Source organism: Oncorhynchus kisutch, linkage group LG7 (genome assembly GCF_002021735.2).
Source record: "Oncorhynchus kisutch isolate 150728-3 linkage group LG7, Okis_V2, whole genome shotgun sequence".
Classification (NCBI taxonomy): Eukaryota; Metazoa; Chordata; class Actinopteri; order Salmoniformes; family Salmonidae; genus Oncorhynchus; species Oncorhynchus kisutch.
Genome location: NC_034180.2, coordinates 38,178,863 through 38,192,422, shown reverse-complemented (window position 1 = coordinate 38,192,422; position 13,560 = coordinate 38,178,863). Strand labels below are relative to the sequence as shown.

Below are 13,560 nucleotides of genomic sequence, written 5' to 3'. Positions count from 1 at the left end.
ATAATTCATTAATTAGAAGACTAAGTGATCAGATAAAATATCTGAAAGTTATTAGGAAAATTATAACTTTGTATTCTGAATATTTTCCTTGGTGCCCCGACTTCCTAGTTAATTACAGTTACATGATTAATCAGTTTAATTGCGTAATAATAATTAGAGTTATTTGATAAATACAGTGGGGCAAAAAAGTATTTAGTCAGCCACCAATTGTGCAAGTTCTCCCACTTAAAAAGATGAGGCCTGTAATTGTCATCATAGGTACACTTCAACTATGACAGACAAAACGAGAAAAAAAATCCAGAAAATCACATTGTAGGATTTTTTATGAATTTTTGCAAATTATGGTGGAAAATAACTAGGACATGAAAATCTGGATACCACCCAAACTTACTGCCTGCCAAATGAAAATCTTTGCCAGTGTTTGTGTGTGTTTTGGCTACCTGCTCCTCCCCCTCAAGCATTGGCTACTGTAGCGTGATTCAGAAATTAGGGAGAGATTTTTTAATTACAGACGAATGGATGAACTTTTTCAATGCTAGTTAAGGTACTATAGCGGTTTCACTTTGGATTTATTAACTAAAATAAAGCAAGACGTGTTTTTAATTCAGGTACCGCTCTGCAGACACAAGCTTGTTAGCTAGCTAGCTCTGGTCCAACATAAAGCCAACTCTCGGAAGTTCAAAGACGTTCAAAAGTCCTGTATAGAAGCCTCCACTCCGTAGCTATATTTATGTGGGCCTAATTCAGTTAATGCATGTCATAACAAGATGCCCAGCGCTTCAGGCCAAGCCTCCTCAAAACACCCTCTCTCACCATAAACTTGTCTGTCCATCGCGCATTTAAACAACTATTGTTTGCTCGCTCCTAAGCGGCTCTTTCTGCACTGATTGGTAAAGTAATTTAATGTCAAGCTAACTGTTAAAAAATAAATTGATTTCAGAGGTTTAAAAAAGGAATCGAAAAGAATCGAATAAACCTACACTTTTTTTTGGTTCGAACCATTTCATAACTTTATTTTGCAGGTTTGAACAGTGAAACGGAAGAAAAAAAGGGAACAAAATGGTGGTTCCAATCCCTAGTGTAAACTCTAGTAAACTCTGGCTCTCAGTTGACACTAATCACATGGTTCATTCATTGGTCAATTAAGTAGAGGTACCAGTCCTCCAAGGTCATCGGAGGGGTAAATTCTACCATGTGTTCAATTATTTAACTGTTGAAGGTAAGAATTGGATAATCTGAGGTTGTGGTCAAGTAGTTTACTGTTGGTTGATAACTGTCAATTGTTGTTCTGAAATTACTCAGAAGATGGGTGGCTAGCATGCGTTTCTTACCTTTCTGGCCTTGTGCCCAGGGCTTGGCATAGGGGTCTGCAACTCCAAGACAGGTGTCCACTGGCATGGAGAGGGGGCGTGGCTTACCTAAGCAGGAAGAACAGAATTTTTTTGAATATTGGCTTGAATTCTAGAATGAGTGGGCCTTGTGTATGTCGTCATTGTGGGGGGATAACACTAACCACGAGATGAGGTGTTGCGTTGCCTCATCCTGGGCTGAATGACATTGGCCTCGATAGGGTAGACCACACCCAGCTTGTCGTAGTCTGCGATGGTGAAGCGTCTTTGACTCTCCAGGTCCAGGAAGGAATTGGGCGACTCTGAACCCTTTGGTCTGTTCTTATTGATACTGGAGTAAGAGCTGATCTTACCCTCTCTGTGGAAAGAACATGATCAGCATTAACATCCTATTTCAAATAGGTGAGAGCACAAGGAAGGAGATCAAATTAGTACAATTTGTTTTATGCTGTTGCTCAGTCCCTAACTAAAGTTGCTCTGGATATACGAGTCTGATAAATCGCTAAAACTTAAATTCAAGATGCATACAACAAAATCAACAACCTGTTGAATATGATTCACCATCTGAACATAGCAACAGCCTGGTCACTGCCATACACAGAGGGAAGGAGAGAGACAGCGAGAGAGCGAGAGAGATGGAGGCAGATGAAACAGAGGCTGTTGCATAACGTGTCTAGCGGAAAGGGATGAATGTGCTCTGTTGTAGGGGTTTATGGGTGAAAGGCCAGAGATCGGGGGCTGAAACACTCCTTTTCCAGACCTCAAAGGCAGGGAAATGGAGCAGGAGAAGGTAGCTGGAGAATGGAGCGCCAGCTGTCTATGGGTGCGCGGCTCCCTCAATGCAGGGTTACAGTGACCCACACATACGTCTAACTCACCCTGAGGTGTAGATTCAGGCTAGGAGTTTTTACAGAACCCAAAGTACTCTAGGCTTATGACTAGGCCTGGTTAAATGCCTAGGAAGACCCCTGACCCTAGTGTATGGCAGTGATTGGAGAAGGGGGTGCAGGACTTACAGGGGTACACAGCGTGGGGTGTAGGGTACCGAGGGGGGAGGGGGGATGTACAGGTCCAGGATAGCGGGTTTCTCCTTCTTGGTGGCGCTGTCTGTGGAACAACCTGGAGACTGGGGTTTGTTCAGGGAAGGCGTGCTCTGAAAAAAAAAAACATTCAGTCAGAAAATGCTCCCCTCAGAACCTATTGTAACTGTTGGTGGGCAAATGGCCAGCAACATAGCAACAGCAAATGGATAGATGTCTCAAGAGGTATCTACTTTCTAGGAAATCTACTAACTTGTTGGCAAGGAACAGCGTTTCTCCCATATGTCACATCCTATTGTCTACTCTAGCTAATTGCTTTTGTCTTTTTAAACTTCCAACATTCATCATCAAAATTGATGGCTTATTATCTCAATTGTCTGCTACTGTATTTACATTCCCTGGCCAAGGAAATTTAAACACTACTTGTTAGGAAAGAGGTGGCTCAAGATATGGCCGGTCCTACATTATAGCTGCATGCCTGTCTCTTTACATCTACAGTGCATTCTGAAAGTATTCAGACCCGTTCACTTATTCCACATATTGTTTCATTACAGCCTTATTCTAAAATTGATTAAATATGAAAAGAATCCTCAATCTACACACAACAACTGAAAATTACAAAGCAAAATATTTTTTTATAAACAAAAATACCATATTTACATTAGTATTCAGACCCTTTGCTATGAGACTCGAAAATTGAGCTCAGGTGCATCCTGTTTCCATTGATCATCCTTGAGATGTTTCTACAACTTGATTGGAGTCCACCTGTGGTAAATTCAATTGATTGGACAATATTTGGAAAGGCACACCGGTCTATATAAGGTCCAAAAGTTGACAGTGCATGTCAGAGCAAAAACCAAGCCATGAGGTCGAAGGAATTGTCCAGAGAGCTCAGAGACAGGATTGTGTCGAGGCACAGATCTGGGGAAGGGTTCCAAAACATGTCTGCAGCATTGAAGGTCCCCAAGAACACAGTAGTCTCCATCATTCTTAAATTGAAGTAGTTTGGAACCACCAAGACTCTTCCTAGAGCTTGCCAAACTGAGCAATCGGGGGAGAAGGGCCTTGGTCAGGGAGGTGACGAAGAACCCAATGATCACTCTGACAGAGCTTTAGAGTTCCTCTGTGGAGATGGTTGCCCTTCTGGAAGGTTCTCCCATCTCCCGCAGCACTCCACCAATCAGGCCTTTATGGTAGAGTGGCCAGACGGAAGCCACTCCTCAGTAAAAAGGCACAAAACAGACCACTTGGCGTTCGCCAAAAGGCACCTAAAGGACTCTGACCATGAGAAACAAGATTCTCTAGTCTGATGAAACCAAGATTGAACCCTTTGGCCTGAATGCCAAGCGTCATGTCTGTAGGAAACCTAGCACCATCCCTACGGTGAAGCATGGTGGCGGCAGCATCATTCTGTGGGGATGTTTTTGAGGGGCAGGGAGGCTAGTCAGGATCGAGGGAAAGATGAACGGCGCAAAGTACAGAGAGATCCTTGATGCAAACCTGCTCCAGAGTGCTCAAGACCTCAGACTGGGACGAAGGTTCACCTTCCAACAGGACAACGACCCTAAGCATGCAACCAATACAACGCAGGAGTGGCTTCGGGACAATTCACTGAATGTCCTTGATTGGCCCAGCCAGAGCCCGGACTTGAACCCTATCAAACATATCTGGAGAGACCTGAAAATAGCTGTGCAGCAACGCTCCCCATCCAACCTGACAGAGCTTGAGAGGATCTGCAGAGAAGAATGGGAGAAACTCCCCAAATGCAGGTGTACCAAGATTTTAGCGTCATACCCAAAAAGACTCAAGGCTGTAATCGCTGCCAAAGGTGCTTCAACAAAGTACTGAGTAAAGGGTCTGAAAACATTTTGCTTTGTCTTTATGGGGTATTGTGTGGAGAGTGATTTGTTTTTTTCTCCTCATCAATCAATTTTAGAATAAGGCTGTAACATAGCAATGTGGAAAAAGAGAAGGGGTCAATAATTATATTTGGGGAATGGAAGGATTTGAATGGGAATCCAAAACAGCTGCTGCGGAATACATTTAAGAAACTATACCATTCTACCACAGCTATGGCGGCATTTTAGAGCCACACTACTTGGTAAATTGACCATGTTCAGTTTCACTCTCCATCAAGCAGATCATAGTACGTCTCCCCTCTCCTCCTCCCCCAATAAACAGCCTACCTGTAGAATCCAGTGTCACTCCTGAATCACTGTGTTCCATCATTGTTTAACACACTGACACATCTCTCATCATAAAACCCAAGATGTGGCGCTTTTGATTCCTGACACCTTGTTCAAACACGACAGTGAACAAGTCCTGAATGATCCAGTATCTTTGTGATGAGAGGTTCTTTGTTAAGTGAAACCAGCTCTGCTTTGATATCATGTGATCTGATCTTCCCAGGGCAGAAGAAGCCTCCAGAGGCATGACAGGGCAGTGCCAGGACCAGCACACAGGTTGGGTTACAACAGCGTATTGTTCCCTATGGAGACCCAGTCACTGCAGGCAGGGCTCAGGTGCTTGGCTGTGGCTAAGAGCTCAGCAAAGTCATAATTGTCCACATATGAGAGAGTGGTGAATTGGATTACCATTACATAACTTCATTAACACAGGATTTGTCTGGACCTTCTGAGACTTGATTCTCCTCGTCTCCACCAACTCCAATCTTAGGGGTTTTGACCTTCTCAAAAGAGGGTGTACCCAAGCCATGTGAGCTGAACCATTGAGCGGCCCACTGAGAGACTTGTCTTCCATGGAAGCTCGCCGACTAGCCAACCTAACCCACATAAATACAGCATGGATCACTAGTGATTCCCACCCTACATTACTGCCAGATGTTGATCTGGTTCTACAACCACCACCACATACACAAACCACTCAAAGACATTTGTTCCTCTCTCTTCTACTCACCACTGTCCCCAGTGGTGGGGAGCTCCTGTCTCTGCAGACTGACTCACAGACTGCTGGCTGCAGCCACTGATGACCCAGTAAGAGGGACATCATCATCACTGTGAGAGTACAGTAGTTGTCCTCAGCCCTGTGGCCCTCTCTCTGGGTGGTTCCTACACTTGTCTAGACTTGTTACAAACACATTTCCCTACTCCCCCATAAGGCACATTTAACAAAAGGTAATATGAACAATAACAATCACACTGACTTAGTACATCAAAGTAAAAGATGAAGGGGTTTAGAAGGTTCACCTGAGCCATGGGCGGTTTCCAACGCATGTTCTTGAGGGGGGCCGGTGTGAACCCACAGGTGCCTGTAGGTCTCTTCTTCAGCAGCAGGACTACACCTTTAGGGTCCTCTCTTAGCTTCCCCACCAGGTTCTTCAGCTGCCAGCCCACCTGACAACACACAGAGTGTCAGCAATATATCCTTCTGTAGCTGTGTAGTGAACTACAAGGGCCAGATTCTAACTTGAGACACAAATGTGTGGTTTTAAGTGAACGTGTGAGCTGTGGACAGTCTCAACCCTTCTATAGCACTATAGTCAATTGGAGGAGTGGTGTGTGTGACAGGTGTCAGATATAACAGGTGCTGGGTGCTCACCACTGTCTGCTGGTTGACCTGGATCACCTCGTCACCTCCATGGATCTTCCTAGTCATGTCTGCGGGAGACTGACAACACAAAGGAGAAGATTAGTCTACCAACAGACATCACCTACATGTAATATTAGCTCCTGGATAATTCCACATGTATCTGTGTTTGCTTTGTCAGAAGTGCCACGAATGGGCTTGTTACAAAACAGACCCACTTCATAAGTCCCTGAGGAAATATACCTTCAATATAATTCTGACTACACAACACAAACACCCGTCTTAATGAATGGGTTGTCACATTATACATGACACATTTTGCATGAGAACGTCAAAGCAATTAATGAGTCATGATATATGATGAATTAGGGTTTGATAAACGACGGAAGGCATGATAATTTGGCTGTATTAGCTAGCGCTGCCACATTACTATTCTTCTGATGCGGAACACTAGGAGGATATTTTACTGTTGGAGTTTGGGGTTCTAAAATGGATGACTGAGAATGGAACAGCTATATTATTCAACCCATACAAAACTCCATCCCTCTCTTCACTGCTTGGTAAACACATTTACACTGATATCCTTGCTCCGGGGTAAACACTTCTGCCCTCGACCACCCTTCACATGGGAGGAGGGCGGCAGGGTGGGTTGTAAAGGAGATGGATTGTTTGAAGCCCACCCTTAACTGTCCCCAGTGGTGGAAAAACTACCCAATTGTCATACTTAAAAAGTAAAGATAATACAATTAAAAGATAATAAAATAAATGACTCAAGTAAAAGTAATATTCCTACGTAAAGTATTTGGTTTAAAATATACTTAATATAAGTATCAAAAGTAATTTCAAATTCCTTATATTAAGCAAACCAGATGGCCCAATTATTTTTTATATACGGATAGCCAGGGGCACACTCACACTCAGACATAATTTACAAACAAAGCATGTGTGTTTAGTGAGTCTGCCAGATCAGAGGCAGTAAGGACGACCAGGAATGTTCTCATGATAAGTGCATGAATTAGACTATTTTCCTGTCTTGCTAAGCATTCAAAATGTAACTAAGTAAATGTAAAATGTAAGTCCTTTTGTGTCAGAGAAATTGTATGGAGTAAAAAGTGCATCATTTTCTTTAGGAATGTATTGAAATCAAATTAAGAAGTTATCAAAAATATAAATAGTAAAATACAGATACCCCCAAAAACTACATAAGTAGTACTTTAAATGATGTTTACTTAAGTACTTTATACCACTGACTGTCTCCCCCTCTGAACTTGGCACATGGCAGCCAGTATTTACACATAATATTAAGAGTTGCTATACCAACTGGATTTATATTGAAACATGGCGCGTTGACCAGGATGGTGTTCACTAGGACGGCGTGTTCACTAGGATATACTCAAGTATTCCTCTGAGGCCACTATACTTACATGCTCTGTGGTGCCCGTGATGACATGAAGTCCATCATAGGTGGATTTGATGTACATACCCTGTACAAATATGAACATGAGGAACATGAATTATCATTTGTGAGATGGTTGAGAGTTTGTCTGGAGCTCAACTTTCTTACACACCGAGCTAGTAGTCCAGACACACCGAGCTAGTAGTCCAGACACACCGAGCTAGTAGTCCAGACACACCGAGCTAGTAGTCTAGATGGTTTGGGGTTAAACTGAAAACAGGCAGCATTCCTCACCAGTCCCTCCCCAGGCTTGAGGTTGTTGAGCTGAACTTCATCCAAGCATGCTGATTGGCTCATCAGAGGGTCAGAGGTGGTTCTCACGGTCTGGTCACAGATACAGTTCAGAACCTTGGACTGGAACGAGAAAGATCAGAGGGGACCCTTTTAAGCAACGCAAGAAAACCAAAACAAACAACCCAAAGAATGAAAACAAAATCAAATGGAATCTCATGAATCCATCTCATCTCGTTGCTTGTTCCAGTGACTCAATGTTCTTTCCTGATGGCTGTGATTACACGACCAACCCAGTAATGTAATGTCCCGTCACGTGACTGATTCTGTAGCTACCGCCTGTCACCTAAGAGGTGTTGTGTCTGTGGCTGTGTTAGAGGGGTGGGCTGGCAGGTCGGCCAGGCAGTCAGGTGACAAGAACAGTCAGTCACTCTGGGGCAATTATCACACTCCCCCAGGGAAGAGGGGAGAAATGAGGGGTGAGGGTCATTAACGTTAACATTAGCTGGTTCTTCAGCTTCAGATACAGCCTGAGAACATGCGGGGGATCCACCTACCCCCCTCTTCTCCATTCTAGGTCATTATGGACAATCTCACCACCTTGTCATCATTAGTGGGGGCATTTTAGTGATGCTCTGAGAAAAAAAATAGCTTTCTCTTCAGGCGAGTAACAAGCATCATGCCTAAAACACGCACAACACATTAGTGCTTACATACAGATGCGGACGGGACACGAGTTAAACCAACTGATGTACTGAACCAACCTTATTTTAGCTCTAATTGAATTTTGTGTTGACCACACAAGTCTATAACTAGATCCCTTGACAGGAATTTGTAAACAAACCAGAATCAATGAAATGCTACTCACACACTTCAGAATATTCACCATAGATAGGGACCAGTCTGTAACTACAATAGTTTTTCTGGTGCACTTATTTGAACAACAAGTTCAACATGGAGAAGACTTCTAAACAGTGTAGAGATTGAGATCTAGCTATTGTGTGTGTTCCTGCAGCAGAGTTCACCGACAGTGTCTGAGAGGGAGGAAGTTCAGTGTGAGCTGTAGAGTCTGGACTGTCAGTGACAGGAAACACTGATTGATGGCTGGGTGTATTTTAGCCGCCTCTTTTACCAGAGGGCCCAAGCCCATGGCCCTGCCTGCACTATTAACTCAGAGGGAGACTGCGCTGAAAGCATGCCACCTAATCTCCATATAAGACAGAGATCAACATCTACCCAAACGTTCAAACAGACTGAGTGCTCCCATAGGTGGGAACTCATTCTAAAGAGAGGAGATATACTTACAACTTCCAGGATCTTTTCTTCCATCTCGTAAACAGTATAGTCCTGTGGAGGAGACAGATAGGCGGCCTTCTCAATACTCCATCAACAAACAGGAAGAGGTTCTTTCCCCAAAAATATAGTTTTTATTTACTAAGTATAATGAGTCAGTAAATATGATATAATCAAAGATCCAGATATAGGACTGTGGGAGATGGAGAATGGCCTCAAATAAATAGCTTTCAGAGTCAAATTACATCTCCATATGAACTTGGGGACAATATAATTGCAAATCGTGGTGTGGTGTTACAGTAAACTATAGAGTAGTGTAAATGAAGGAACCTTGCATCTAGAAAACACAACTTGGAGGCGGCAAAGTGTTACACTGTAGAAACCATATAATCTAACTTCAAGGTGACCAAAAACCCGTATCCAATTCCATATTATACCATTTTAGTTTTTTAATTGACTTCAGTAAACAAAACAAAAAAACACTGTTTAGCACTGGGTTCCCATGCATTTCATCCTCTAACTTTTGATCCTCTAACAACTCAGTCATCATAACCTTTGATCGCCTGGTACTGTCCCATCTCAAAACCTCTCTTGGTCTGTGGACAACACTGTCAACATGGGCCTACACTACATCCTCAAAACACCTTGATAACCCAAAGACATACGCAAGGATATTGTTTGTGGACTTCAGCTCTGCGTTGAATAACATCATCCCAGAACCACTACAAGACAAACTCTCCCAATTGAATGTGTCCGGCTCCATCGGTCAGAGGATCATTGACTTCCTGACCAAAAGGACGCAACACGTGAAGCTGAAAAAACACCTTTTCGGACTCTTTATCCCTCAGCACCGGAGGGCCACAAGGACACGTGTTCTCACCTCAACACCGATAACTGTACCTGTCAAACTACTGAAGTTTGCATATGATACAACTGGTCGGTCTCAACACCGACGGCGATGAGTCCATGTATCATGGAGAGATGACCGGCTGGAGGCCTGGTGCAGTCACAATAACCTAGAACTCTACACAGACAAAACCGTGGAGACGGTTAACTTCAGAAAACATCCCCCACCTTCTCCCCTTCGAGATGAATGGCTCAGCTGTTACCACGGCTGAAAAACTCTAATTCCTGGGAACCATCATCTCCCACAACCTCAAGTGGGAGGACAACATCAGAACAGTCACCAAGAAGACACACAAGCGGATGTACTACATTGCTGACCCCAGGCGGTTCAGGTCACTGACCCAAATCTCCCACCATCCGAAAAGTTTCTTTCCCTGGGCAGTGGACCTCACCAACCAACCATCTGGCCCACAGAGACCAAAGGACTATGCACTCTATGCTGCATACCACATCAAGCCATCTCTGAACTGTACACTAAATAACTACACTTGCACTCTGTTCATCTCTCTGCATTTAGTCCACTGTATAGTCCACTGTATATCTGCTCATTCTCTGATAGCTCTATGCTCACTACCTAGTTGTATATAATGTATGCTGTCTGTATTCTTTCTCTAAATGTTGTCTATCACTAGCAGCACCATATGACCAAGTACAATTCTGAGTATATGTAAATGTAAAGGTGATTCTGATTGCTAGGTAGGCGAGTCTCTCCTGCAGTAAAAGTATGTTTATTTAACTAGGAAAATCAGTTAAGAACAAATTCTTATTTACAATGACTGCCTACCCCGGCCAAACCCTAACGACGCTGGGACAATTGTGCAAACAAGAACTTGAGGAGCCAGGATTTGTATCCTCGTAGTAAAGTTTGTGTGTGCGGACATCTATCAAGTGTTTAGCAGATGTTATTGCGGGTGTAGCAAAATGCTTGTGTTTCTAGCTCAGATATTGCAGTAATATCTAACAAGTAATATCTAACAATTTCACAACGTATACCCGATACACACAAATCTAAGCAAAGTAAAGGAATGGAATTTAAGAACATAAATATATGGATGAGCACTGTCAGAGCGGCATAGACTAAGATACAGTAGAGTAGTATAGAATACATATGAGATGAGTAATGCAAGATACTTAAACATTTATTAAAGTGGCCAGTGATTTCAAGTCTGTATATAGGCAGCAGCTCTGTGCTAGTGATGGCTATTCAACAGTCTGATGGCCTTGAGATAGAAGCTGTTTTTCAGTGTCTCGGTCCCAGCATTGATGCACCTGTACTGATTTTGCTTCTGGAAGACAGCCGAGTGAAAAGGCAGTGGCTCGGGTGGTTGTTGTCCTTGATGATATTTTTGGCATTCTTGTGACAACGGGTGCTATAGGTGTCCTAGAGGGCAGCTAGTTTGCCCCTGTGATGCATTGGGCAGACCACACCACCCACTGGAGAGCCTTGCGGTTGCGGGCGGTGCAGTTGCCGTACCAAGCAGTGATACAGCCTGATAGATGCACAATTGAGAGCATCCTAAGTTTGTGAGGGCTTTAGATGCCAAGCCAAATTTATTCAGCCTCCTGAGGTTGAAGAGGTGCTGTTGGCCTCTTTCGCCACACTGTACATAGAGGTTGCTACCTATATACATAGACTTGACATCACTGGCCACTTTAATAAGTGTTTAAGTGTCTTGCATTACTCATCTCATATGTATTCTATACTACTCTACTGTATCTTAGTCTATGCCGCTCTGACATTACTCATCCGTATATTTATATATTCTTAATTCCATTACTTTGCATAGATTTGTGTGTATCGGGTATACGTTGTGAAATTGTTAGATATTACTTGTTAAATATTACTGCACTGTCTGAGCATTGCTACACCTGCAATAACATCTGCTAAACACATGTATTTGACCAATAACACTTGATAGATGTGTACGCAGAGGAACTTGAAGCTTTCCACCTTCTCCACTGCGGTCCCGTCGATGTGGATAGGTAGGTGCTCCCTCTGCTGTTTCCTGAAGTCCACAATCATTTCCTTTGTTTTGTTGACGTTGAGTGAGAGGTTGTTTTCCTGGCCCCACACTCCCAGAGCCCTCTCCTCCTCCCTGTAGGCTGTGTCGTCATTGTTGGTAATCAAGCCTACCACTGTTATGTCGTCTGCAAACTTGATGATTGAGTTAGAGGCATGCTTGGCCACACAGTCATGGGTGAACAGGAGGGGGCTGAGCACACACCCTTCTGGGGCCCCAGTATTCAGGATCAGCAAAGTGGTGATGGTGTTTCCTACCTTCACCACCAGGGGCCGGCCCGTCAGGAAGTCCGGGATCCAGATGCACAGGGCCAGGTTCAGACCCAGGGCCTCGAGCTTAAAAGATGGAGGGTACTATGGTGTTGAATACTGAGCTATAGTCAATTAACAGTATCCTTACATAGATATTCCGCTTTTCCAAATTGGATAGGGCAGTGTGATGGCAATTGCATCGTGGATCTATTGGGGCGGTAAGCAAATTGAAGTGGGTCTATGGTGACAGGTAAGGTAGAGGTGATATGATCCTCGACTAGTCTCTCAAAGCACTTCGTGATGACAGAAGTGAGTGCTACGGGGTGATAGTCAGTTCAGTTCCGTTTGCTTTCTTGTGTACAGGAACAATGGTGGCCACCTTGAAGCACATGGGGACAGGAGACTGGGATAGGGTGAATGTGAAAACCAAAGAGGCGGACTACAGCACTGGTTTGTTCTTTAGGGCCAAGAGTTTTTTCCAGCAGTCTCTCTCTATGGAATCATCTTATGATCCGCACTGAGCTGAATGTTTTCTTTTGGGATACCGATGCACATAAATAAATAAAAATTTAACTAGTGAAACCACCAGAACAAACATGGAGGAAAACTAATAAGCATAAAATACGGTTTCAGTTTTGGTACCAAAACTATGTTGTTTCCCCTCAATTACTGTCCTACACGGCCAAGGACGTGTGGTGGTTTTGAAAGGAATTTGGCATGACCTCCATCAGAAGCTGGCATATATTTGCCATAAATAGGTCTATATTTGGATGAATACGTCAAGCTGAAATGCATTTTTCATGCCAAAAACAGATATGCTAAAAAGACAGATTTAGTAGGTTTGAGGTCAAAAGCAGTATCATAATAAACTACTTTCTTACATGCAGACTGTTTTATATCAAAAGTAGCCAATGATCACAATGTGAATATAATGCTTGTTGGCATAATCTTTCAGATCTGTGTTTTTTGACAATCCCTTGAAGTATCAAACTTTGAAAAACAGAACAGAAGCAGTATTCATACAAAAGCCAGATGGAAACCAAGATCAGAGTGAAAGACTGAGGAAAGATTCCCTGGGTAAAGCAGCCGATCCTCAGCCTCCTCATGCCATGGTGGTCCTCCCACAGCAGACTAGGATCAGATGACTCCCCAGGCGGCCCTGCAGCCTTTGATCTGTAACCAGAGACAATTTGTCCAGCCAAGCGATGAAGTGGCAAAAAGAGAAGGCTGCTGGACACCAGTTCAACAAGAAGCCAGTTACACAGCTGACCAGACTGGACAAATGAACAGGATCTTACAGAACAAGAAATCAAAACACAATGTGAGGACTCAGACCTGCCCTCAAGACTTCCCTTCCTCCTACAATGTCTCTCCACCTCTTTACTGAGTGTTACCCACACCTTTTTTGATCCTTTATGCAGGAAGACAGAGCAAGCTCTGACCTCACGGGTCAGATGAGGTGGCTGC

At 43.5% G+C, this 13,560-nt stretch overlaps 1 protein-coding gene across 6 annotated transcripts in view; it reads right to left on the bottom strand.

Annotated features, from left to right (window-relative positions):
• LOC109894597 (connector enhancer of kinase suppressor of ras 3) overlaps positions 1–13,560 on the bottom strand; it is a 90,378-nt gene that overhangs the window by 44,235 nt on the left and 32,583 nt on the right. For all 6 annotated transcript variants that reach the window (XM_031829062.1, XM_020488199.2, XM_031829061.1 and 3 more), the window contains 8 exons: positions 8,928–8,969; positions 7,626–7,745; positions 7,360–7,419; positions 5,948–6,016; positions 5,596–5,742; positions 2,366–2,502; positions 1,514–1,707; positions 1,332–1,418 (listed from right to left, as the gene is read on the bottom strand). In XM_031829062.1, the coding sequence (XP_031684922.1) occupies positions 1,332–1,418; positions 1,514–1,707; positions 2,366–2,502; positions 5,596–5,742; positions 5,948–6,016; positions 7,360–7,419; positions 7,626–7,745; positions 8,928–8,969 (856 nt within the window). The remainder of the gene's footprint in view (positions 1–1,331; positions 1,419–1,513; positions 1,708–2,365; positions 2,503–5,595; positions 5,743–5,947; positions 6,017–7,359; positions 7,420–7,625; positions 7,746–8,927; positions 8,970–13,560) is intronic.